The sequence below is a fragment of the Somniosus microcephalus genome, chromosome 5 (assembly GCF_052327205.1).
Source record: "Somniosus microcephalus isolate GS21.2 chromosome 5, FLI_Smic_1.0, whole genome shotgun sequence".
Taxonomy (NCBI): domain Eukaryota; kingdom Metazoa; phylum Chordata; class Chondrichthyes; order Squaliformes; family Somniosidae; genus Somniosus; species Somniosus microcephalus.
The window spans coordinates 197370190-197398108 of NC_140991.1; the positions used below are offsets into that span (position 1 = coordinate 197370190).

General features: G+C 43.2%; 1 protein-coding gene across 4 annotated transcripts in view; it reads right to left on the reverse strand.

Annotated features, from left to right (window-relative positions):
* Window positions 1-27919, reverse strand: part of top2b (DNA topoisomerase II beta) — a 214841-nt gene that overhangs the window by 59355 nt on the left and 127567 nt on the right. For all 4 annotated transcript variants that reach the window (XM_085988535.1, XM_085988534.1, XM_085988533.1 and 1 more), the window contains 6 exons: window positions 27467-27622; window positions 27301-27384; window positions 26029-26229; window positions 22664-22799; window positions 21372-21530; window positions 6465-6654 (listed from right to left, as the gene is read on the reverse strand). In XM_085988535.1, the coding sequence (XP_085844661.1) occupies window positions 6465-6654; window positions 21372-21530; window positions 22664-22799; window positions 26029-26229; window positions 27301-27384; window positions 27467-27622 (926 nt within the window). The remainder of the gene's footprint in view (window positions 1-6464; window positions 6655-21371; window positions 21531-22663; window positions 22800-26028; window positions 26230-27300; window positions 27385-27466; window positions 27623-27919) is intronic.

Here is a 27919-nt window from a genome sequence, read left to right on the forward strand (position 1 = left end):
ACACTGGCCAAAGCACCACACCCCTAGCAGTCACCCACCAACAATCGCTACCTACCAATATTCACACCCATATCTCACACCTTGCACACAAGGGCAGCTATTCAACTATGGCAGGCACATCACCCAAACACATCTCTTTCAAATTATCAGGATTGACTGCAAACCAATATGGTGGGAATATTGTGTTTAATCAGAGTTTAAGACAGAATATAACACATTAGTAATACAGCAAAAACCTACGACCGTGGCAAGCAGCTGGCACTGGTCCTGATCGGACAGACGGCTGGCGTGCGCGAGCAGTTCCCTGGCTTACAGCCTTTCTCCCTCTTATCTAGAACCTCCAAGAATGGGTTGAGTCCGCTCCCGGAAGAGTGTTAGACCAGCCTCACTCTTGTATGGCTCTCCCCTCCTAAGAGCTTTTCAGGTCTTTCTCTTGTACCCTTTTTTAGGGGTGGGCCTGATGTAAAATATGGACAGGACCATTAACCTGTAAGGGCTCTTCCTAAACCAAGGTGCCCAATGGCACGTCGAGTTCTTTGACTCAACTTCGAGATGAAGATCCTCCCTCCAGGAGGGGTCTTCACAATCATTACAAATGCTTTATTGTTTATATGTTTTGAAGGCCTATCCATCGGAATTTCTCGTCTCCCTTGTCCCGATCCTCCCTAGTTTGGAGTCAGATATGCCATTCTCAGCCATCAGATGTTCATAACTGCTTGTTATCAGTTATTTATGTTCATGCAGCTTTAGCTATGCAAAACTAATTATTTCATTATCAGACTGTTGAACCATGGAATGAATCATTAAATTCCCAAAGATATCTTCCATTCTATTCTCATACATGGGTTAACTTATGCATTTTAAAGCAATTTTGTTAAACAAAGTCAAAATCCTAACTTAGCATTATAAGAAGGTTATTGGCAGTAATGGAAGAAACATGGGCGTTGGGCCTTGGTTGGTCAAATTAAAGATACATAAAACAACCTTCCTAGCACACAAACAGCTAGCCTGGAAACAAGGTCATATGTGACCATCACAGTGGTATGTTCATCCCTACTCCTTCTCACATCCCACTTCCCCCTCACCCCCACAACCCTTTCGCACTTTCCAGCTAATCATGCTGTATGCATGCATTTCTCCCTTCCTGCCCCCCTCCCCTCACCTTAACCCGACTATTGTGCCTTTATGCTTTCAGATAATGAGCAAGCACCTGAGCAGCCTGTCCCGGGGGGCACCGTTGAGAGCTAGGTGGGAGAAGAGGAGGAGGAAGAACACACCGCATCACTGCATGTCTCACCCGCAGGCGATAGCTCAGATACTGGTACTACACGTTCTTTAGAGGCAAGTATAGTAGCTGAATCTGCAAAGGGTGATGCACTGGGAACCAGCTGGGATAGGGTAGCTCAGGGGCCAGCACCCTGAAGGGAGAGGTCTGCTGCACAGGACTCGGATGAGGACCATGATGGGGAGGCCTTTAGAAGAAGGGTGATGGGCATGCACAGAGATGATAGGTGCAATGCCAAGGGTGCCAGAGAGCCTGTCGGCAATGGTAAGGAGCATGGAGGAGTCCGCCTCCAACATTGCACAAGGCTCTGTGCACACCATGGAGCCCATCATTTTCAGTCTGCAAAAGGATGGTCGACTTCCAGAGAGACCGTGGCGACCCAGACCTGATACCGCATGTGATGGGCGATCTGGCAGCTTCCATTGCAGCACAGGTGGAAGCGACGCAACGTCTTAGTGCTGCAATGCTGTCTATGGTTCGGGCCATTCAATCTCAGGCTGCTCTCATGCAGTCTCAGTTTGATGCCACGCAAGCTCTGACTGCTGCTATCGTGGCTGGGTCTACCACCGTCGACCGGGGCTTTCACGGTGTAATAGAAACATAGAAGATAGGAGCAGGGGTAGGCCATTCGGCACCTCGAGCCTGTTGCGCCATTTAATGAGATCATGGCTGATCATCCAAATTCAGTACCCTGTCCCTGCCTTCTCCCCATATCCCTTGATCCCTTTAGCCTTAAGAAATATATCTTAACTCCTTCTTGAACATATTTAATAAGTTGGCCTCAACTGCCTTCTGTGGTAGAGAATTCCACAGGTTCACCACTCTCTGGGTGAAGAAATTCCTCCTCATCTCAGTCCTAAATGGCTTACCCCTTATCCTTAGACTATGACCCCTGGTTCTGGACTCACCCGCCATCGGGAACAACCTTCCTGCAGCTAGTCTGTCTAGTCCTGTTAGAATTTTAAAAGTTTCAATGAGATCCCCTCTCATTCTTCTAAACTCCAGCGAATATAAGCCTAATCGACCCAACCTCTCTTCATACGTCATTCCTGCCATCCCAGGTATCAGTCTGGTGAATCTTTGCTGCACTCCCTCCACGGCAAGAGCATTCTTCCTCAGATAAGGCGACCAAAACTGTACACAGTACTCAAGGTGTGGTCTCACCAAGGTCCTGTACAACTACAGCAAGACATCCTTGCTCCTGTACTCGAATCCTCTCGCTATGAAGGCCAACATACCATTTGCCTTCTTAACCACCTGCTGCACCTGCATGCTTACCTTCAGCGACTGGTGCACAAGGACACCCAGTTCTCGTTGCACTTCCCCTTTTCCCAATCTATTGCCATTCAGCTAATAATCTGTCTTCCTGCTTTGCCACCAAAGTGGATAACCTCGCATTTTTCCACATTATACTGCATCTGCCATGCATCTGCCCAATCACCAAACCTGTCCAAATCATACTGGAGTTTCTCGGCGTCCTCCTCACAGCACACACGCCCACCCAGCTTTGTGTCGTCTGCAAACTTGGAGATATTACATCTAGTTCCCTCGTCTAGATCATTAATATATATTGTGAATAGCTGGGGTCCAAGGACCGATCCCTGCGGTACCCCACTAGTCACTGCCTGCCACTCGGAAAAAGACCCCTTTATTCAAACTCTTTGCTTCCTGTCTGCCAACAAGTTTTCTATCCATGTCAGTACCTTACCCCCAATCCCATGTGCTTTAACTTTGCACGCTAGTCTCTTATGCAGGACCTTATCAAAAGCCTTTTGAAAATCCAAATACACCACATCCACTGGTTCTCCCTTATCTATTTTACTAGTTACATCCTCAAAAAATTCCAGTAGATTAGTCAAGCACAATTTACCTTTTGTAAATCCATGTTGACTTTGTCCGATCCAGTCACTGTTTTCCAAGTGCTCTGCTATTACATCCTTTATACAGGAAACTTTGGTTTACCCGGAGGTTATATGTCCGGAATACTCGATCTAACGGCAAAAATCAGGAGCCGTTCTCTAAGTTTTTTTTAGTTCTCGTTGCTTTTTTTCCCCCCAGTCAGGCACTGCAAGGTCTGTAGCTATAGCAACAGCTTCAGCTAGAGACGCTTGCAGCTGCCTGTTTAGAAGCTGTTGCTAAGCAACAGTGTTTGTTGTCAGATACGGAGATGAAAACCTCCGTATGCTTCAACATTAACTTTGTATGTCCGGCAGTTTTGATAGATCGGCAACAGCGCGGTCCCGTCGGTGCCGGATATCACAAAGTTTCCTGTAATGGACTCTAGCATTTTCCCCACTACCGACGTCAGGCTTACCGGTCTGTAATTCCCCGTTTTCTCTCTACCACACTTTTTGAACAGTGGGGTAACATTAGCTACCCGCCAATCCATGGGTACTGTTCCAGAGTCTATCGAATTTTGGAAGATGACCAGCAATGCATCTACTATTTCTAGGGCCACTTCCTTAAGTACCCTAGGATGTAGATTATCAGGCCCTGGGGATTTATCGGCCCTCAATCCCATCAATTTCTCCAACACCATTTCCCTACAAATACTGATTTCTATCAGTTCCTCCCTTTCATTAGACCCTATGTTTCCCGACATCTTTGGGAGGTTATTTGTGTCCTCCTTTGTGAAGACAGAACCAAAGTATTTATTTAATTGGTCTGCCATTTCTTTGTTCCCCATTATAAATTCCCCTGATTCTGACTGCAAGGGACCTACGTTTGACTTCACCCATCTTTTTCTCTTCACATATCTATAAAAGCTTTCACAGTCAGTTTTTATATTCCCTGCAAGCTTACTCTCATACTCTATTTTCCCCCTCTTAATTAATCCCTTTGTCCTCCTTTGTTGACTCCTAAACTGCTCCCAATCCTCAGGTTTACTGCTTTTTCTGGCCAATTTATATGTCCTCTCCTTGGATCTTATGCTATCCCTAATTTCCCTTGTTAGCCACGGTTGAGTCACCTTTTTTGTTTTATTTTTATGCCAAACTGGGATGAACAAATTATGTAGTTCATCCATGCGATCTTTGAATGTTTGCCATTGCCCATCCACCGTCAACCGAGTGACATTCCCCAATCAATCCTACCCAACTCGCACCTCATACCGCTGTAGTCTCCTTTATTTAAATTCAGGACCCTAGTCTCTGAGTCAACTATTTCACTCTCCATCTTAAATGAAGAATTCTATCATATTATGATCGCTCCGACCCAAGGGGCCTCGCACAACAAGATTGCTAATTAATCCTTTCTCATTACATAATACCCAGTCTAAGATGGCCTGATCTCTAGTTGGTTCCTCGACATATTGGTCCAGGAAACCACCCTGTATACACTTCAGGAATTCCTCCTCCACAGTATTGTTAATAATTTGGTTAGCCCAATCTATATGTAGATTAAAGTCACCCATGATAACTGCTGTGCTCTTATTGCACACTTCTCTAATTTCCCGTTTAATGCCATCCCCGACCTCCGCATTACTGTTTGGAGGTCTATATACCACTCCCACTAACGTTTTCTGCCCCTTGGTATTTCTCAGTTCTACCCATACAGATTCCACATCATCAGAGCTAATATCTTTCCTTTGAATTGTGTTAATCCCCTCTTTAACCAGCAATGCTACCCCACCTCCTTTTCCTTTTTGCCTATCTTTCCTGAATATTGAATACCCCTGGATGTTGAGTTCCCAGCCTTGGCCACCCTGGAGCCATGTTTCCGTAATCCCAATCATATCATATTCGTCTACCTCTATTTGCGCAGCTAATTCATCCACCTTATTACGAATGCTGCTCGCATTAAGACACAAAGCCTTCAGGCTTGTTTTTTTAATGCACTTAGATCTTTTAGAATTATTATTTAATGTGGCCATGTTTGATTTAAACCCTTGATTTCTCTGCCTGTCACTTTTGTTTTTATCCTCGTTTCCCTTTCCTCTGTCCCCCTGCTCAGGTTCCCAACCCCCTGCCATTTTAGTTTAAACCCTCCCCCAGAGCACTAGCAAACACTCCCCCTCGGACATTGGTCCCGGCCCTGCCCAGGTGCAAACCGTCCGGTTTGAACTGGTCCCACCTCCCCCAGAACCAGTTCCAATGTCCCAGGAATTTGAATCCCTCCACCTTGCACCATTCCTCTAGCCACGTATTCATCTGAAATATCCTTCTATTTCTACTCTGACTAGCACGTGGCACTGGTAGCAATCCTGAGATTACTAACCTTTGAGGTCCTAGGTCCTATTTTTTAATTTACCTAACTCCCTATATTCAGCTTTTAGGACCTCATCCCGGTTTTTACCTATATCGTTGATACCTATATGCACCACGACAACTGGCTGTTCACCCTCCCCTTCCAAAATGTTCTGCAGCCACTCAGACATCCTTGACCCTTGCACCAGGGAGGCAACACACCATCCTGGAGTCTCGTTTGTGGCCGCAGAAACGCCTGTCTATTCCCCTTACAATAGAATCCCCTATTACTATAGCTCTCCCCCTCTTTTTCCTCCCGTCCTGTGCAGCAGAGCCACCCCTGTTGCCAGGAAGTTGGCTGCTGCTGCTGCCTTCCCCTGGTAACCACCCCCCCCCCCCCCCCCCACCCAAATCAGTATCCGAAGCGGTATATCTGTTTGAAAGGGGGATGGCCACAGGGGACCCCTGCACTACCTGCCTGCGCATACTATTGCCTGGCGATCACCCGTTCCCTTTCTGCCTGTGCCACCTTTATCTGCGGTGTGACCAACTGATTAAACGTGCTATTCACGACTTCCTCAGCATCGCGAATGGTCCAGTATGTATCCAATCGCTGCTCCAGCGCCGCAGTGCAGTCTGCCAGTCGCTGAAGCTGGACACACTTCCTGCACACCTAGTTGTCAGGGACACAGGAAGTGTCCCCGAGTTCCCACATAGCGCAGGAGGAGCATACCATGGCACCGGGCTGTCCTGCCATGACTTACCCTTTAATTAATTGAAATTAAATTAAACAAATTAATCCTGCCAATTACACTACAGATAAATATTTAAGGGCCCTGGTTTACCAACAGTCCCTGCTACACCACAGAGACCTTAGAAAGTATAAACCACAGAGTTTAAGTTTAAAAAAGAGAGAAATACTCACCAACCAATCCTTAGGGAAGAACGATTTAAAGGTTATTTACATGGTATATGGAATAGATTCAATTACTCACTGCAATGGCGACCGCTTCGATTTGGTCGGGAAGAAATCATCATCATCATCTTCATCCTTCCCACCACTGTCTGAAGGAACAAATTCAGCATCTCGTTCTTCGACACTCGGAGATTCAGATTTCATCTTCAGATCCTCATCATCATCTGCTTCCTCTTCAGAAAAATCAAATGTATACTTCGGCTTTTCAGCTAAGGAAACAAAGTTATATTTAAGTTACATTTATGAATTTATATTACCTGTATATTTAAAATTAACCATTTTTCTGAACTGGCACAAAACCAAGAACTGAAAGAAAGCCTGAGATAGTAATTTCAGTACAAAATACTCCTCCATCTGTATGACTTTGAAAGAGCAACTTTGAAATTTTTTCAATTTAGTGAAGTAGTCTCGTTCCTATTGAGATCCGCTACCCAAGACCCCACTTACATTTGAAGTTTCTCAAACAATGTTACAAAATACTACGGATGCTGGATCCATACGGGCTCCCATAGCAACATCTTTTATTTGGAGGAAGTGAGTGGAGTCAAAGGAGAAGTTGTTCAATGCAAGAACAAGTTCAGCAAGGTGGAGGAGGGTGATGGTGGATGGGGACTGGTTGGGCCTCTGTTCAAGGACATAGCGGAGGACCTGCAGACCACCCTGGTGTGGAATAGAGGTGTAGAGGGACAGGAAACTGGAAACTGTTAAATTGGCAGAGGGCGTCGGAGGAGTCACAGATGTAGGTGGGAGGAGACGAAACAAGGGGAAAAAAAGTCAAGATAGGAAGAAATCAGTTCTGTGGGGCAAGAACAGGCTGAAACGATGGATCTACCAGGGTAGTCCTGTTTGTGGATCTTGGGAATGAGGTACAAGCTGGCTGTGCAGGGTTGGGGGACTGAGGTTGGAGGCTGTAGAGGGAAGATCTCCAGAGGAGATGAGGTCAGTGACAGTCCGGAAAACTGTGGCTTAATGTTCAGTGGTGGGGGCCATGGTCCGTGGGAGGAGGTGTCAGAGTTGACGTTTAGCCTCTGCCTGGTGGAGGTTGATTCACCAAACAACAGCGCCACCCTTGTCAGCAGGTTTAATGACAATGTTAGGCAACCCTGAGAGAATGGAGTGCTGCAAGTTCAGAGGGAGGGAGGTTAGAGTGAGTGAGTGAAGTAGAAAAATTGAGTCGGCCAATGTCACGCCAACAGTTCCCTATGAAAAGATCTAGAGAGGGTAAGAGGCCAGAGGGACGGATCCAGGTGGAACGAGAATTCTGAAGATGGGAGAAAGGGTCCACTGTGCAAGGGGGGGGGGGGGGAAGAAGTCTCCTGGCCAAAGAAGTGCACGTGGAGGCAAAGGAAGAAGAGCTCAGCGCAGTGCCGAGATAGAATTTCATTGAGGTGTGGGCGTATGGGGATGAAGTTATGTTATGGAGCTTGAGACCGAGCTTCAGACACTGCGACACATCAGGGAGGGGGAGAAGTTCCTGGACTCTATGTTTCAGGAGATGGTCACACCTATGAAGTTAATTACTGCAGATGTAGTCTGTGGTCAGGGACAGGACGGTGTGACTACGAGTGAGGAAGGTACAGGGATCCAGGTTGTAGTGTTGAAGGAGACGCATCCCTTGCTCTTGTCCAGCAGGATCGAGGTTCTTACTCCGTGAGGGCGGGAGCGGGGACTGCAGGGAGGATGAGCAACCTGGCCACAGCACCATGGTACAGGGGGCCATTCAAGTGGAGGGAGTAAAAAGAAATGTTGTAGTAGTAAGGGATAGTATTAGGGGGATAGATAGGGTTCTCTGCAGTCAAGAACGGGAGTCCCGAAGGCTGTGTTGCCTGCCCGGTGCCAGGGTTAAGGACATCTCTTCTGGGCTGGAAAGAAACTTGGAGTGGGAGGGGGAGGATGCAGTGGTCGTGGTCCATGTTGGTACAAACGACGTAGATAGGACAAGGAAGACGGTTCTGTTAAAGGAGTATGAGCAGCTAGGGGTCAAATTAAAAAACAGAACCTCAAGGGTAATAATCTCTGGGTTATTACCTGAGCCACAAGCGAATTTGGCTAGGATAAATAAAATTAAAGAGTTAAATGCGTGGCTCAAAGACTGGTGTGGGAGAAATGGGTTTTGCTTCTTGGGACACTGGCACCAGTACTGGGACAGGAGGGAGCTGTTCCGTTGGGACGGACTCCACTTGGCCAGTGCTGGGACTAGAGTCCTGGTGAATCATATAACTAGGGCTGTAGAGAGGGCTTTAAACTAATTAGTGGGGGGGAGGCTTCTCGAGAGCAAATAATAGAAATGACAACAGAGAAGGTCATAGACTTAGGTAGCAGTGGGGGAATTAAAAAACAGAACGTGTCAGGAAGGGACAGAAGGTATGGAGTAAAAAGTAAAGTACTAAAAAGGGAAAAAACAGGAACTAAGTGTTACAAAACATATTTGAAAGTTCTTTATCTGAATGCACGTAGCATTTGTAACAAAATGAATGAGTTAACGGCACAAATAATGACATATGGGTATGATCTTGTGGCCATTACAGAAACATGGCTGCAGGGTGACCATGACTGGGAATTAAACATACCAGGTTATTTAACAATCAGGAAGGACAGGCAGGAAGGAAGGGAGAGGAGGTGGGGTGGCTGTGTTAATAAAGGAAGGAATCACTATAATACAGAGAAATGATATTGGGTCAAAGGAGCAGGATAGTGAAACAGTTTGGGTGGAGATAAGGAATAATAAGGGGGAAAAAACACTAGTGGGTGTAGTCTATAGGCCTCCGAACAGTTGCAACTCTGTTGGACGGAGTATTAATCAGGAAATAGTTGAGGCTTGTAATAAGGGAACAGCTATAATTATGGGGGATTTTAATTATCATATTAACTGGACAAATCAAATTGGGCAGAGCAGCCTTGAGGATGAGTTCATTGAGTGTATTAGGGATGGGTTTCTTGAGCAGTATGTAACTGAACCGACCAGGGGGCAAGCAACCTTAGATTTGGTCCTGTGTAATGAGACAAGATTAATTAAAAATGTCCTAGTAAAGGATCCCCTTGGAATGAGTGACCATAACATGGTTGAGTTCCATATTCAATTAGAGGGTGAGAAGGTTGGATCTCAAACAAGCGTGCTGAGCTTGAATAAAGGAGACTATGAAGGTATGAGAGCGGAATTGATTAGAGTGGACTGGGAAAATAGATTAAAGGGTAAGACGGTACATGATCAGTGGTGTACATTTAAGGAGTTATTTTACAACTTCAAAAAAAAATATATTCCACTGAGGGAAAAAAGGGTGTAAAAGAAAAGATAGCCATCCGTGGCTAAGTAAAGTAATTAAGGATAGTATCCGACTAAAAACAAGGGCATATAAGGTAGCCAAATCTAGTGGGAGGATGGAAGATTGGGAAGCCTTTAAAAGACAGCAAAAAATAACTAAAAGACTGATTAAGGGAAGATAGATTATGAAAGTAAATTAGCAAAACATATAAAAACAGACAGCAAAAGTTTCTATAGTTATATAAAAAGAAAAAAGGGTGGCTAAAGTAAATGTTGGTCCCTTAGAGGATGAGACCGGGAAATTAATGGTGGGAAACATGGAGATGGCAAAAACACTGAACAATTATTTTGTATCAGTCTTTACAGTAGAGGACACTAAGAATATCCCAACACTGGACAAACAGGGGGCCCTAGGCGGGGAGGAACTAAATATGATTAAAATCACTAAGGAAGTGGTACTTGGTAAAATAATGGGACTCAAGGCGGATAAATCCCCTGGACCTGATGGCTTGCATCCTAGGGTCTTGAGGGAAGTGGCGGTAGGGATTGTGGATGCATTGGTAATAATTTTCCAAAACTCCCTGGAATCAGCAAAGGTCCCGGCAGACTGGAAAACTGCTAATGTAACACCCTTATTTAAAAAGGGTAGTAGGCAAAAGGCTGGAAACTATAGACCTGTTAGCCTAACATCTGTGGTTGGTAAAATGTTGGAGTCCATTATTAAGGAGACAGTAACAGGACATTTGGATAAACATAATTTAATAGGACAAACTCAGCATGGTTTCATGAAGGGGAAGTCATGTTTGACAAATTTGCTGGAGTTCTTTGAGGAAGTAACATACAGGGTGGATAAAGGGGAACCAGTGGACATAGTGTATTTAGACTTCCAAAAGGCATTTGACAAGGTGCCACACAAAAGATTATTGCTCAAGATAAAAAATCACGGGATTGGGGGTAATATTCTGGCGTGGGTGGAGGATTGGCTCTCTAACAGAAAGCAGAGAGTTGGGATAAATGGTTCGTTCTCAGATTGGCAACCAGTAACTAGTGGTGTTCCGCAGGGGTCAGTGCTGGGTCCCCAACTCTTTACAATCTATATTAACGATTTGGAGGAGGGGACCGAGTGTAACATATCAAAGTTTGCAGATGATACAAAGATGGGACGGAAAGTAGTGAGTGAGGAGGACATAAAAAACCTGCAAAGGGACATAGACAGGCTAAGTAAGTGGGCAGAGATTTGGCAGATGGAATACAATACTAGAAAGTGTGAGGTTATGCACTTTGGCAGGAAAAATCATAGAGCAAGTTATTATCTTAATGGCAAGAAACTGGAAAGTACTGAAGTACAAAGGGATCTGGGGGTCCTGGTGCACGAAACTCAAAAAGTTAGTATGCAGGTGCAGCAAGTGATCAAGAAGGCCAATGGAATGTTGGCTTTTATTGCTAGGGGGATGGAATATAAAAACAGGGAGGTATTGCTGCAGTTGTACAAGGTATTGGTGAGACCGCACCTGGAATACTGCATACAGTTTTGGTGTCCATACTTAAGAAAAGACATACTTGCTCTCGAGTCAGTACAAAGAAGGTTCACTCGGTTAATCCCGGGGATGAGGGGGTGGTCATATGAGGAGAGGTTGAGTAGATTGGGACTCTACTCATTGGAGTTCAGAAGAATGAGAGGCGATCTTATTGAAACATATAAGATTGTGAAGGGGCTTGATCGGGTGGATGCGGTGAGGATGTTCCCAATGATGGGTGAAACTAGAACTAGGGGGCATAATCTTAAAATAAGGGGCTGCTCTTTCAAAACTGAGATGAGGAGAAACTTCTTCACTCAGAGGGTGGTAGGTTTGTGGAATTTGCTGCCCCAGAAAGCTGTGGAAGCTACATCATTAAATAAATTTAAAACAGAAATAGATAGTTTCCTAGAAGTAAAGGGAATTAAGGGTTACGGGGAGCGGGCAGGAAATTGGACATGAGTCTAGGTTCGGAATGGTCATGGCCCTGTGGGTAGTGGAGTGGGCCCAGGGGCCGTGTAGCCTGGTTCTGCTCCTACTGTGTTCTAATTCTGTGTTAGATTTCAGGAGATGGTTTTATTCCTGTTCCTGGCTGGGGTGGAGATCGCCTTTACAGAAGGTAAGTACTGTAGAAAATATAGGGACAGAGTGATCTCCTGGAAGAATTTCGATCGCCTAGATGGGTCGGAGAGGAATTTCCCAGATTTTTTTCTCCCAAATTGGCCATTGGTTCTTTATCTGGTTTTTCGCCTCTCCCGGGAGATCACATGGGTTCGGGTGGATGCAGAGTGATAGAAGATTTGAGGTTAGGATCAGATCAGCCATGATCTTATTGAATGGTGGAGCAGGCTCGAGGGGCCGATTGGCCTACTCCTGCTCCTATTTCTTGTGTTCTTATGTTAAGTTGAGGCCTTTACTGAGGATTGATTGTTCGGGGTTAGAGAGGGGAAGATCAAAGGGGATAGTGAAAACACAGCCAAGGGTAAGATTGAAAGGAGGGAGGGGTCAGAGGAAAGTGAAGGGGAAGAAGGATACAGAGGGGTGTTTGTGTACAAGAGTTGTTGAGGCTTGTGATCCTTGACACCGGACAGAAAGAAAAAAAGCTTTTTGTTAAAGAGTCGGAGGAGGTTGTGGCGGTACCACTGGTTGTCCCTTACATTGAGACACATAATTACCTTTAACTTACCTTACTGTATGTTTAACTTACCTTACTGTATGTTTAACTTACCTGTTGGGGCCGTTGCCCCTTTAAGAGGCACCCTAACGTGTTGACGTCACATCACGTACAACGTGACGTGCGTGCGGCGGCCCGACTCGGCCTTCCAGGACGGCTGCTGGCACAGCCCGGTCTAGCGTCTTCGGCCGCATCGGCCAGCCGGCGGGAGCGAAGCGATCCTCCGCTCCCGCGGCAAGCACCGGCACAGCCCGGCCTCGCGACCTCGGTCTCAACGGCCAGCCTCCATACCGGGAAGAGGCACCGACGCAACGGCGCAGGTCACGTGACCGCCTAAGCGCATGCGAGCGTGATGACGTCATCACGCTCCCCACAGGACTGCGAACTCAGTCCTCGTGGAGTCCCCGCTGGGACAAGACCTACACCACGGTGCTCCTACGGTCAGCCATCTTACCTGCTATCTTACCTGCTGTAATTAGCCTGTTCCTGTAAATAAACAACTTGTTAATAGTTCGTCGAAGTCAAACTCTCTTATTTAGTGGCGATCTACACGAACCGCTACAAGGTGAAGGATGAAATGGAACTGCATTCGGTGCTACTGAAGAGGTCGAGAGCGTGCATATGACGGCAAGAGCAGTGGTTCGAAGAACACCAAATAGCTTGGAGATATCTAATGAAGCTCAACAGAAACTCGAGAACAGCACCTCATCTTTTGATTAGGCACTTAACAGCTTTCTGGACTTAACATTGAGTTCAACAATTTCAGATCATAACCATCACTCCCATTTTTTCCAGACGGCAGCTGTTGGTAATGATTCTGCGATTGCCATTTGCACCTCATCTAGACCCATCTTTTGTTTCTTTACTTGTCCCATTACCATCCCCTTTTGCCTTGCACCATCATCCCTTTTGTCATTTAATCTCTCCTGCCTTCCACCCATCACAGACCTTCCCTTTTGTTCTTTCCTCCCCTCCCCCTTTCTCTGCCTCTGTACTTGCTTAATACCTATCACTAACATTTCCAGTTCTGATGAAATGGGTCATTGACCTGAAACGTTAACTCTGTTTCACTCTCTGCAGATGCTGCCTGGCCTGCTGTGTTTCCAGCATTTTCTGTTCTTATTTGTAATTTTTTTTTTAAACAAATTTTAACCTAAAAATTGACATGCTTGCAAATTGGTACAAAAGCACCCAATTTTTATTACAATTAAATTTGGCTCTGTGCTCCTTTCAACTACACATAATAATAGCATCTGGTGTGATCTGTTGTTTCTTCCAGATACCCCTCCAGCATACTGCCAAAAAAGGTCATGCAAATAACTACACTATTTTAAATTAAACAGAATTAGAGAAGTATTTAAAGCACAACCTATTTTTGTTAAGTTTTTGCAACACGTATTACAATCTTTTCACTCTGAAAGTACAACATTAATTCTTCCCCTCCTCTAATTTGCACCTTTTTCAAAATGAAAACAAACCTTTGAAAGTAAATAAAAAACTTCACACAAACCCTGTACATAAGCCAGGTACAAAGAAACAGACAACCAGCATCTTTTGCAGAAAAAACATTTTTGGATATTAAGTTGGGAGCCAACAGATTTCAAGCACAAAGTGTGTGGTACAATGTTTGAGAATTTGCATTAACTGCCACAGTGGGTTAGCACAGGGATGACAAAACCTCAGCCCATGGGTCACTTCCAGCCTTCACACCCTGTAATCCAGCCCATAAAGCTTTATATATATTTTATTACATGCTGGCTTGCCTGGTTTAAATTTTGAGAGTCCAAAATTTAGAAAGGTCTTAGTGCTGTTGCCTTGTTGGTGGAGAAATCCTAAATCAGAAGACTATAGCATCCACAGTTTGAGATACATTCAAATTAAAGGGACTACTGACTCGAGCTTTACATGTAGTCCGTTCGGTTCCATGGTGTACACCCATGCGCCCCACAAAAACAAAAATGATTTCACATGCCTGGGTTTACATGCTCTACTTTCACCTTTGGGACCCAAGTTTGAATCTAGCGCAAACCAATGGGATGGAAATCTCTTCAGTGTTTCCATTCCAATTTGTGCCTGCTCTGAAACAGCCTTATGGTCAGGGCTCAGGTCTGAAATCATAGAAAGTTACAGCACGGAAGGAGGCCATTTCAGCCCATCGTGTCCACGCCTGCCAACAAAGAGCTTTCCAGCCTAATCCCACTTCCCAGCTCTTGGTCCGTAGCCCTGTAGGTTACAGCATCCCAAGTGCACATCCAAGTACTTTTTAAATGTGGTTAGGGTTTCTGCCTCTACCACCCTTTCAGGCAGTGAGTTCCAGACCCCCACAACCCTCTGGGTGAAGAAATTTCCCCTTAAATCCCCTCTAAACCTTCCCCCAATTACTTTAAATCTGTGCCCCCTGGTTTTTGACCCCTCTGCTAAGGGAAATGGGTCCTTTCTATCCACTTTATCTAGGTCCCTCATAATTTTATACACCTCAATAAGGTTTCCCCTCAGCCTCCTCTGTTCCAAGGAAAACAAACCCAGCCTATCCAGTCTTTCCTCATAGCTAAGATTCTCTACTCCCGGCACCATCCTTGTAAATCTCCTCTGTACCCTCTCTAGTGCAATCACATCTTTCCTGTAATGTGGTGACCAGAACTGCACGCAGTACTCTAGCTGAGGCCTAACTAGTGTTTTATACAGTTGAAGCATAACCCCCCTGCTCTTGTATTCTATGCCACGGCTAATAAAGGCAAGCATTCCGTACGCCTTCTTAACCACCTTATCTACCTGGTCTGCTACCTTCAGGGATCTGTGGACATGCACTCCAAGGTCCCTTTGTTCCTCTACACCAGTGTCCTACCATTTAATGTGTATTCCCTTTCCTTGTTAGCCCTCCCCAAATGCATTACCTCTCACTTCTCCGGGTTGAATTCCATTTGCCACTGTTCTGCCCACCTGACCAATTTATTGATATCTTCTTGCAGTCTACAGCTTCCTTCTTCAGTATCAACCACACAGCCGATTTTAGTATCATCTGCAAACTTCTTAATCATACCCCCTATATTCAAGTCTAGGTCGTTGATGTATACCACAAAAAGCAAGGGACCTAGTACTGAGCCCTGCGGAACCCCATTGGAAACAGCCTTCCAGTCACAAAAACACCCAATCATTATCCTCTGCTTCCTGTCACCGAGCCAGTTTTGAACCCAAGACAAAATCTGAACAGCTATTTTATGGCTAGAGATTGACTTCAACTTTCCGGAGTGGGTGGAGAGCGTAATTTTACATTAAAATTTTAAATATTTAATACTGCAATTAATACTGAGGAAGACTGCGACAAAATACAAGAAGCCTTTAATAAACTTGCAGAATGGAATTGTAATTGGAAAATGAATTTCAATATAGGCAAGTGTGAGGTGTTACATTTTGGTAGGAAGAATAAGGAGGCTTGGATAAGAGAGTAAATGGGGTAGAGGAGCTGGGGATACAGATGCACAAATCAATAAAAGTAGCAACACAGCTTAGTAAGGCCATAAAAAAAAAAGTACTGTACTGGGATTCATTTCGAGAGGGATAGAATTGAAATGCAGAGAATTTATGTTAAAGTTGTATCGAACCTTTGTTAGATCACACTTAAGAGAACAATGCACAGTTCTGGTCTCCATATTATAAAAAAGGATATAGAGGCACTGGATAAGGTGCAAAAAAGATTTACAACAATGATGCCAGAACACTTATCAGGAAAGGCTAAACAGGCTGGTCCTCTTTTCTCTAGAAAAGAGGCTAAGGGATGGCCCAATAGAGGTTTTTAAAATTATGAAGAGGTTTGATAAGCTAGACGTGGAGAAGATGTTTCCACTTGTGGGAGAGACCAATTCTAGGAGATAATTATAAGATAGTACATAGGAACATGAGTAAGCCATTCAGCCCCTCGAGCCTGCCCCACCATTCAATGAGATCATGGCTGATCTGCGACCTAACTCCACATAATTTAAAATTAACAATTGTCGTTTGTGGAAGAGAGTTCCAGACTTCTACCACCCTTTGTGTGTACAGTGTTTCCTAATTTCACTCCTGAAAGGTCTGGCTCTAATTTTTTAGACTATGCCTCCACCGGAAATAGTTTCTCTCTATCTACCCTAACTGTTGCCTGTAATATCTTGAAAACTTCGATCAGATCACCCCTTAACCTTCTAAATTCTAGGGAATACAACCCTAAATTTGTGTAATCTCTCCTCGTAACTTAATCCTTGAAGTCCAGGTATCATTCTGGTAAACCTACGCTACACTCCCTCCAAGGCCAATATATCCTTCCTAAGGTGTGCTGCCCAGAACAGCTCACAGTACTCCCGGTGTGGTCTAATCAGGGTTTTGTATAGCTACAGCATAGCTTCCACCCCCTTGTATTCTAGATATATAGGCCAGCATTCCATTAGCCTTTTTGATTATTTTCTGTAGCTGTTCATGACCCCCCAAGTCTCTTTGGACCTCCACTGATTTTAGCCTTTCACCATTTAGAAAGTATCCTGTTCTATCCTTTTTAGGTCCAAAGTGGATGACCTAACATTTGCCTACATTGAAATCCATTTCCCACAGTTTTGCCCATTCACTTAATCTGTCAATATCTCTAATTATATGCTTCCATCTACACTGCCTACAATGCCACCTATCTTTGTGTCATCAGCAAATTTGGATATATGACTTTCTATGCCATCATCTAAGTCGTTAATAAATACTGTGAATAGTTGAGGCCCCAACACAGATCCCTGCGGGACACCACTAGTCACATCCTGTCAATGCGAGTACCTGCCCATTATCCCTACTGCCTGTCTCCTGCCGCTCAGCCAATTTCCTAACCAGGTCAATAATTTGCCCTAAATTCCGTGGGCTTCTACCTTAGTGAACAGTCTCTTATGTAGGACTTTTATCAAATGCCTTCTGAAGTCCATATAAATAACATCCATAGACATTCCCCTGTTCACTACTTTAGTCACCTCCTCAAAAAATTCAATCAAGTTTGTCAGACATGACCTACCATTCACAAATCCATGCTGGCTCTCTATGATCAACTGAAAATTTGGAGGTGTTCAGTCACCCTATCCTTAATTATAGACTCTAGCAATTTCCCAACAACAGACGTTAGGCTAACTGGTCTAGAATTCCCTGGTTTCCCTCTCGGCATTTTTAAATAGAGGAGTGACATGCACAATTTTCCAATCTAAAGGAACAGTTAATTGAGAGAACTTTGGAAGGTTATAGTTAAGAGTATCTGCAATGTGCTCATCTGCTTCCTTTAAAACCCTGGGATGGAAACCATCTGGTCCTGGGGATTTGTCACTCTTTAGTGCCATTATTTTCTTCATTACTGTTACAGGAAACTTTGTGCTATCTGGCACCCACGGGACCGAGCTGCTGCCGTTGCCTCAAAACTGCCGTACTCTCCAGAGTTAATGTTGAGAGATACGGAGATTCTTATCTCTGTATTTGACAACAAACACTGTTGCTTAGCAACAGCTTCTAAACACTCGGGTGTGGCCCTAAAGCTCTGTAGCTGAAGCTGTTGCTATAGCTACAGACCTTGTACAGCTTGACTGTTCAAACAAAGCAAAAAAAACAAACAAAAGAATAAAAAACGGCTGCTGATTTTTGCCGGTGGCTCCAGATTGCCGGATAGCTCACCTCCGGATAGCACAAAGTTTCCTGTATTTTACTTACATTAATTTTATTGAGTCCCTGCCCCTGATTCAGTATTAGTTTCCTCGGGATTTCTGGCATGCTATCCGCTTCCTCTGCTGTAAATACTGACGCAAAGTAATTATTCAACCTGTCCACCATTTCCTTATTGTTAATATCACCGCTTTCAGTTTTAAAGGGGCCAACATTGCTCCTGACCACCCTCTTATTCCGAATATAATTATAAAAAAGTGTTGATTTTGATATCCCTTGCAAGTTTCTTTTCATACTCCCTTTTTGTAACTCTTACTATCTGTTTTGTATCTTTCCCATTCACCAGGATCTGTGCTATTTTTTTGCATCTTTGTATGCTTTTTCTTTTAGTCCCTTACCTCTTTAGTCGTCCATGGCTTTTTTTGGGGCAAGTATAGCGCTTGCCCCTCAGAACAGGTTCTGTATCACCTTAAATTATTTTTTGAACATCTCCCACAGATCTTCTGTTATTTTATCCATTAACAGATTTGCCCAGTTTACTGTGGAGTCTCTGTCTCATCCCTTTGAAGTCGGCCTTACCCAAATCAAGAATCTTAGTAGCTGTTTCGCGTTTCTCCCTTGCAAACGCTATGCTGAACTCGATCATGTTATGATCGCTATTGGATAAATGTTCACACACAGGTTAGGATGTTAACTAAATCTGGCTCAGTACTAAATTTAATCTGGCATGTCCCCTTGTTGTCGCTAGGACATATTGTTGTAGAAAACTAACCAGACACAAGGAATTCACTACCTTTCTGACAGGTGCTAGTCTGCTTATCGCAATCTATATGAAAGCTAAAATTCCCCATTAAAACCACTCTGCCTTTGCTACACGCTTGTCTAATCTCTGCATTTATACAATCTAGCACTTCGCAGCTGCTACCAGGGTGCCGATACACAACTCCCACTAGTCTTAAATCCTTTCCTATTCCTATAGTAACCAATAAATCAAATAGGGAATTCAGGAGAAGCCACTTTACCCAGAGTGGCAAGAATGTGGAACTCGCTATCACAGGAGTAGTTGATGCAAATAGCAGATGTGTTTAAAGGGAAACTAGATAAGAATACGAGGGAGAAAGGAATAGAAGGATATGCTGACAGGCTTAGATAAAAAAAGGATGGGAGGAGGTTAGTGTGGAGCATAAATGCCGGCATAGACCAGTTGGGCTGTATGGCCTGTTCCTGTGCTGTAGACTCTATGGTCTAGAAATTCGAGTAGGCCGGAAACCTGCCAGTGACGGCCAAAACTAACAGCCGCCTGCAGAAAGAGCGCAGGCAGCGCTGGCATTTTGGTGCTGCCTGCTAATTTACACTTGCAGAACTGTGAATCTGTGGTGCAATGCGCTTGTTACGGCGCTAACCTCAGCAGAAGGCCGAAGGTTGCAACGGAAGGCTCAGGCAAGGTGCTGTATGAAAACATTTGGTGACGGCTCCTGGATTTTGCTCTCGTGTCTGCTGATGACCTTTGTAGGGTTGGAGAATTGTCCGCTGTGGTACATCACGAGGGATTTGTTTGTCCACGACTCCCCTCTTATTTGCGCGGAATTTCTCTGGGTTTTGTGTGGGGTCCGCAAATGGGTGCCAGACTGCCTGGTATTCCCACCTTCGCTGGCTGCCATAGCTCCACAGATCTTTCACCCAGGTGGTTGCTGTGTGGAGGTTTGTGCTCTGCCATGGTGCTGGAGGGGGAGGGGAAGTGGTTGCATCATCTTGCAGCTAGCAGTGACACTGCATTATCCTGCAGATCGTATAGGGCATTCATTCCCTGCTGAGTGGCACTTAAAGCACAGGCTCAAATCTGGAGGGACTCCTAGAAACACCACATAAAGACTGCGGCACAGAAGTCCTTAAACTGTTGCATGAGACATCAACAGAAAGAAATTTAAAAAAAGGGGAACCATGAGCTCTTGGTCAGCAGTTTACTGGTGTAAATGGTGCAGAAGTTTAATTAAATTTTTAACAGCAGATGACTTTTGAAGAACTCGGTGAGAATATGCTGTCAAGCCTTTTCAAAGCAGACTTCCAAACTTTGCATGTCATTTTATCAGTTCCAAAACAAGAAAACACCAACATATAAAATTTAAGGAAATGCAGCTTTGATTTTTTCCTGAGATTGTTACAATTGTAGTACAGTACAGTTTATTTTAAAGGTACCTCCCAGTTTGACTGACCGGGGGTGAAGCCGTGTTCACTCCAATAGCTCGCCGTAGTTAAGTTATCCCAGCAGCTGTTTACAATATGGGTTCTAGCTCATAGCCGCTTTCTACTGCCTCTCGGCACGGTCACGGCAGCACGCCAATTGACTTCATGCTCCTAATTAAAATACTTTCCACAAGCACAGGCAACGGCAGCGCTGCCGACCTGCCAAAAAAGGCGACCGCCATGGGACCCGCCATTTTTTTTTCAACAAAACGGGCCTTAACGGCCAGCGCTAATACCTCCAATTTCTAGACCTATGAAGTTTTATGTATTCTCTCGCTTCTCACCCCCACCCCCTCGCCCCTAACAACATTCTCTTAAGACTTTTGGCACAGCTGTGAATCCCTAGCAGTATCCTTGCTAACAATAAAGTATTTGAAACAAACAAATCTTGTTTTGCCATGTTTACTACTACATTGTCATGTGAATTATTATTTTTCTTTTATCAGCACCAAACTCAGCTATGCAGATATCAATTTATATCATGTAGTAGAGCAGTTCAACTGAAAACTGGTTAGGTACTCAAAATTGTTTTTAATTCGTTTTTTGTGCTCAAGTGAGGGATTGAAATTCAAGTAATAAAAAACAATTTGCTGGAAATATATTGAACATCCCTCAACATCAGAAAGAGAGAAAAAACAAGGACAGGTTAAGGTTTCACGTAAAGATCAAGTGTGTATTGATCTCTATCCAAAAAACGTTAGCATCGTTTCACCTACTGAGTGACCTGTGTATTTCCAGCAATTTGTTTATTTCAAATTCAGTTTTTCTTTTTATCGCTAATGGCAAGTCAGTACAAGGGATGGGAAAACATTTTGCACCCACCAAGTGTGGGTCAGATGCCGAGCAAAGCTACTTCTATAGTCCTCAACAATGTACATTAACTTCAGCTTCTGAAGAAATCCCCCTGTTTCCCAAGGATTCTTGTGGCCACTGTTTTGGGCTGTAGACCTGTATCCATTAGGAATTGGGCTCAGGCTTCCAAGGTTAATTTTGCATAGGAATCTTTACATCCAGCAGAGAGAGACTTTCATTTTTGTATTAAGTCCTATATATTAGGAAGTTCATGTTATTAATTACCTGCAGCTCTACGAGGCGTAATTTCTCTTGGAATAAATGTCAAGTCAGGATCTTCCAGGTCATTATCGGATTTGGATTCTGAATCAGACCAGGGGTTCTTTTTCTTTCCTTTCTTGGCACTAGATTTGGAAGTCTGCGGCGTTTTCCTTGCTCTGGGACCTGAAAACCAAACACAGAAATGTCAAAAGGGACTGTATTTTGTAATCACATACAATTATATACTTATGTACATTCTAGACATACAAAATTTATGTCTATCTTAATGACACAATTTTCAATGTACTGTAATCAGGAGATTTATATAGTAATACAAGATGGTGAGATGTTTACACAAGCTTTTCAGATGCCCTGTGTATTTACACAAAATAAACTATAATTCTTATGTTTCATCACAGACTAAATTGAATATTTTCAGTAGCAAACAGCCTGTGCAATTGTTTTTACACTGTAGGGTTTTTTGGTGTGGTGTGGTGGTGGGGGGGTAGGGAAAGAGAAAGAAGTCACAATCTGTTAAAATTAACTTAGGTCAGTAATTTCATTTGCAATCCAAACCTTGTCGAGATACAAATCAGATTTCACCCTTCAAATAAAAATTCCTAAAGGTCACAATATATTATTCAGAAATTACAAAAGAGGTGTGCCAATGAACACAAGCTAAACTTGATTACTGCACAAGGTGACAACTTGAAGGGCAATATTTTTGACTTACATAACAACTTGGAACTTGAGATTGTACAGTACAGGTTTAATATTAAGAAGCTACCAGAGCAGGATGTTACTCACATCATCCCTGGGTAGAAAGTTACCTTTAATAAAGCAGTGTATGGCTTCATTAACAGTTTGCCACAACATCACTGCTTCAGTGTCACAGCTGACCAGATTAAGCTAGTGGTCCCATGATAAACTAGTAGTTCCATGATAAACAAAAAGTCAAACAGCTCTGTGGTACATTAAATCTATAGCAACCTATACAAATATTTCTCCAAATACAGAACCGATGCCTTAAGTATTAACTTAGATGTTTTTTAAATAGCACAATTTTAGTTTAGGATGAAAAATACACATTCTTTAAATTTTAATCATTTTTATTATCGTAGTCAACATTACATTAAATTTTGAATTGCTTTGACATAATCTAGGAATTAACTTGGCATAATTATTACAGGCTACATTTAAGTAAATGTTGGATCTGTTTGAATGAGTTAATGGACACTGGTTGATTCTCGCTCTGGTTAATATAATTGCAGGTCTATTGGATAAAGTGGAGAACATCCTAATTAGTGTTAACACACCAGGTTCCTTTTTTTCTTTCTTCAGTCGTGGAGCTTTGACTTTGGGCTCACTTGTGTTCAACACTTCTCCATTTCCTTCTCCTATCGCTGCCCCAACTTCTTCATCAAATTCCAGCTTTATTGCATCTGCATCACCCTGCAAATAATAAATCGCAAAAGTGAACAATTTAACAGACCACTAATGGTGCAAAGATTATTTTCTTTTAAGAGATACGCTATATGAAGTTTTTTTTTTATAAAAGTATCAAAAAAGAAACAATAATTTTCTTTTATTTCTTCAATGCATGAGTTAATCAAGTACAACCAGCTAGGATTCGTTAAAGGCAAACTGTGTTTGACAAATTTAATGGAAATTTTGAAGTGATTAATTTTATAGATACGCTTTTATAGATACAGGGAATGCTGTAGATGCGCTGTATATGGGTGCCCAGAAGACAGTTAATAAGGTGTTAGAAAAAATCAGGTGTACAAAAGGAAATGTAGCAGCATGGTTAGAAAGTTGGTTCATGGGCAGGAAACAAAGAATGGGCGTTGCTTGGACTGGAGAAGGATTAGAAGTAGGCCATCAACAAGGGTCAGTGCTGGGTCCACTTTTGTTCTTAATATATAAAAATCATTTAGACTTGGGAATAGGGAACAGTCTTGAAATTTGACGTCACAAAAGTAGGGGGTTTGGCAAACAGCAAGGAGGACATGGAAATACTTCAGAAGTACATAGACAGTTTGTGGAATGGACAGAGAGCTAGCAGATGTAATTTAGTGTGGATAAGTGGGATGAGGGGGGGGGGGGGGGGAAAGGATGGGGTTTTACACTTAATGGAAATAAAGGTGCAGAACCCAAGGGTTCAAATACATAATTTCCAGAACGTACAAGTGCAGGTAGGTGAAGCAGTAACAAAAAAGCCCATGGAATTTGGGGTTTTATAGATAGGACCAGAGTACAAGAGTAAAGGTACAAGGCATTGGTGAAGCCAGAGGTTCCTAAACCTTTTTTTGCCGAGTCCCCCTTCAGAGACTCATGTCCCATACACACCCCCCTTTCCAAGAAACAGTATTTTTGCATAATTAATGTTTGTGTAGATGTAGTTGGTAAACCAGAATACTTCAGCTGTTTTAGTTGTACACTCATACACTTTTGAGTTTTAAGATGAAGTCCAATCACATCATTAGAACTCACTGGCTGGGAAGTTCCTTGAATCGGCTCCTGCTTCGCCAGCATTACTTTGCTGGAAGTGGGGCAGAAACCCCATTTACGCATTTAAACGGGGTTTCCACCACACTTCTTCTGAAATAACACCACCAAAGCAAGAGATCAGAGGAATTTTGCAGTCATTATGACAGTGTAAGCAATTCCACTGAAAGTAAACTGTGGGTTTCTCCTCGCTTCAGGATGGGAGCTGCCGCATGAACAATTGTCTGCAGTGGGAACTAAAATGGGTTTGTGGTCAGATTACTTGGAGTGGAACAGGGAGTAATGAATTGCTTTGGAGGAATTAAAATGTAAGTTTCATTTTTTTCTGCAAACATTGCCGACCCATGAATGCAGATGCAATTATTAACTTATTCTGCAATTTTTAAACTTATTTTGCAATTTGAGATGACGCCAAGCAAGCAACACCACAAAATCCAAGCAGGGAAAAATAAACTTTCCAGAAATGTGCAGAGCACTGGGCAATAAAATAATTTTTGAGATTTAGACAAATTTTCAAAAGGAGGACTATTTATCTATATCCTTTAAACATCACGGGGGCCCAAGAGCTTGAGGACTTCGATGCAGGGAGGTGTAGAAATCGGGGCAAAGCATCGTTTCAGATTTTTGTTAAATCGGAGCAGATTTTTGAAGCAGAGTTGGTGGGCTCATGAGCACTTCCAAAAATAAATTTATGTTGCACAGAACTGAGAAGTACTATGAAATATTAAAATATCTGTAAGCTGGAACCGTTTGCTGGCATTGCCCGAGTTGTGAAGAGAGCCTGAGTTTTGAAGAGAGCAGAGACGGAAATCAACCAGAGTGCTGAGGGAAGAGCTACAGCGCCACCAACGGACAATATATGCATTACAGGCATTACCTGTTAGCGAGTTATAGCTGGTGTTCTCCTCAGACCCCCCTTGCAGAGTTTGGGAACCTCTGGGTAAAGCCATAATTAAGAGTACTGTGTGGAGTTTATAGGACCCTATTATAGAAAGGACATTAAAGCTGTAGAAAGTGTATAGCAAAGAAACTTGGTATTGCCACTGAAGCAAAAAGGCTGAGGAGACTTAATGAAGACTTTGAAAATTATGAAAAATGCTGACAAGAGTGAATAGGGAACGACCATTTCTTCTGGTAGTGGAGTCAGTGAGCTGAATTTTAATGACAAAGGCGGTTTGGGAGCAAGGGAGCACCAAAGCAGTCAGGAAACCCAGGAGAACGGGTTTCCCGCAGGGCCTGACTTGCATTGGAAGGCTTGAGGGGCTGGCTGGCTCCAGGCAGGCAAGCCTGCGGCATTAGGCCGAGAGAGGAAGGAGGGTGGAATCACGTGAGGAGGGGAGAAGGTCTCCGATCACCCGAGGGGGGGGGGGGGGCTAGGTAAGGATGCTGTGCAAGTGTAAAGGCACTTACCTCCTGCATCCAGCAGTCCTCGCCTTGCATTAGCTGGCAGGTTTCTCGAGGCATGCAAAACCCAACCAGCTAAGTTAAGTTTAAAATGGAGGTTGAAGCATTGGCTTCCAGCCTCATTATAAAATTTAAATAGACGACACGCCCCCTGGCAGCGTATTGGCTGCCCCTGCCACGCCTCAGTTAAAACTAGAAGTGGGGTGGGATGGAGGTGGGTTCCTGTCAGGATTCAGATTCTAACACTTCAGTTCCCACATGACCCCTACCCACCCATTGTTTTAGGTTAAAATTCCCCCCAGTGAGTGGTAAGGAGATGGGTTAGGGGAAATTTCTTTGCTCAGAGGGCTATTAGAGAATGGAATGCTTTGCCACTGGGAATAATCGAGGCAGGGACATTGCATTTAAGTGAAAACTGGATAAATAGTTGAAGCAGAGGAAAATACAGGACTATGGGGATAAAGCAGGGCAGTGGAATTAGTTTTGCGTAATTCGATCAAAGATGAAGCAAATGGTCTCCTTCCATGTACAAGGTATCTATTTGTGGGGAATGTGAGAGTACTTAAGCAGATGGATGGCTGCTGAAGTATCCAACTAATTTTGCTTTTGTTTCATTGAACGCAAACTCAATGCACATTTTAAATCGATATCGTAATTGTATAGTTTTAACAATTCAAACCACTTAATGAAATGTAGAAATAAAGGACAAAAATGTTATAATGTACTCCAAACATAGTTTGAATACATCTGGAGCTATATTTTAACTTGCCTTTCCTTTCTTCTTGATCATCTTTTTTGTGGCATCTGCCTTCATGGCAAAGGTAATGACTGGTTCAATTCTCCTGCCATGGACTGAGGGCAGAGTCTCTTCAAGCTGCATCTTTTTAATTTTTGGTTTGCCAACCTTGCCCTTAACCAGCTTGCCAGCAAATCCTGCTAGAACATCATCTCTCTCTTGGGCTTCCACACGCTGCATTAAAACAGAGAAATAGGTCCGTTTGAACAAGTGACTAACCATATTGTTAAATGGAAAAAATAAACTGCCCTACATGTGAAGCTAAAGAGCAACTCAAAATTCAGCTGATTATTTTAACTTCAAACCAACTCTCTTCAAATTTCATTAGATCAGTTTTATCCTACCGGTAATTTTTTTCCCCCTGGTCTGAGCTGTGGCTTCATTAAAGTCCGCCTATACAGGCGCACAGCTTCAGTTACAGCAGCACTTCCCACACAGCCACCAACTCCTTTTCAGGGCAAACCTGCAACATTAATTTCTCTTAGCAAAAACTGCCAGCTTGACAGTCAGCTTCTCGCAGACAGTAAAGACCTGCTTCCACATATTATATGCAGAGGTTTATTTAAGTACAGTATGAAATAAGGTCATTTTCTTTACCAAAGTAGATACATTTATTTTTCAGGAGCCATCTGTGAGATCATCTCTTACAAACCTCTTGTTGCAGTTGTGCACTCCTCCCTCATTGCCATACCGCAGCAAACCTCCCCTCCCCTTGCAACAGCACAGCTTTGGACTCATTGTAAGCAACATCATGGGAAATCTGCTTTTTTTTTTTTTTTAAAAAAGCACTACATCGTTTAGAATATCTGAGCTGTGACCAGCTTTACAAATTGACCAACAGAATTGCAGTTCGTAACAATAGCAATCAGCTGTTACATTATTATATAGAGCCACGCTTGCAAATTCACAGCAATGCTCAATTCCAGATTCCTGCTTTAGCTTTTTTCTTCATTATCTTTGTCATTCAAATGCTCTTTTACCCAAGTTCTTCAATAGAATCTATCATTTTGAATTTAGAGATACGTTAAATATCACTTGTTACTTCTGGTTAGTGTTGGGAGATAATTTTTGTAATATTAGCACACAACCGCTATAGGTGCATCTTAAAAAAATAAACACAGGGCAACAAATAATTTTAGCACATGCAAATGGAAGAATTACATTTTTTATTAAGATGGAAAAGCTTGTTTAAACTTCATTAAAATAAGGAACTCACTTGAGTCGGCAGGCTATTGTTAAACTTACATCAAGCTCTTCAATAAAGGCAGCAAGGTCATCTTTCCAGAGATCAGGACCGCTCTTTCTCTTCAGATCATCAAGATCCTTCCCCTACAACATATAAAAAAAGTTTGGCAAAGTATTCAGAGACACAGGCCTGTAAGTATGAAAATAATTGGTGTCAGTGCATTACTTTGGAATCCCTGTGTTTTAGTAGGTCATCTACTTTCTCCTTTGTAAGGCACCAAAGAGGCATGTTCAAGATGTAGTTGAAGTCTGGCCCAGATCCAGTGCCCGAAACACTTGAAGTGCCATCATCTAGTTCCAACAAATCCTCTTCTGCTGCTGACTGCAAAAGAAAAAGATGGAAGCAGGTGGTGGGGAAGAGTACCCAGATTCATTTTAAAGTAGAACTTGATACAAGATCATGGAATCAGAACACTAATCAAAATATTAACTTGGCTATGGAATCCAAAATTCCTCCAACTTTCACGCTCCTTATTTTCAATGCAACAGCATATGGTGCCCGGGAACCACGGTTAAACAAAGAAACAACATATTCCAGTTCCAATCCTCATGAACTACGATCATGTGTTGGACCCTAAAGTCAGCCACCAGACAGGAAGATTTGGGGCGAGAATGTTGC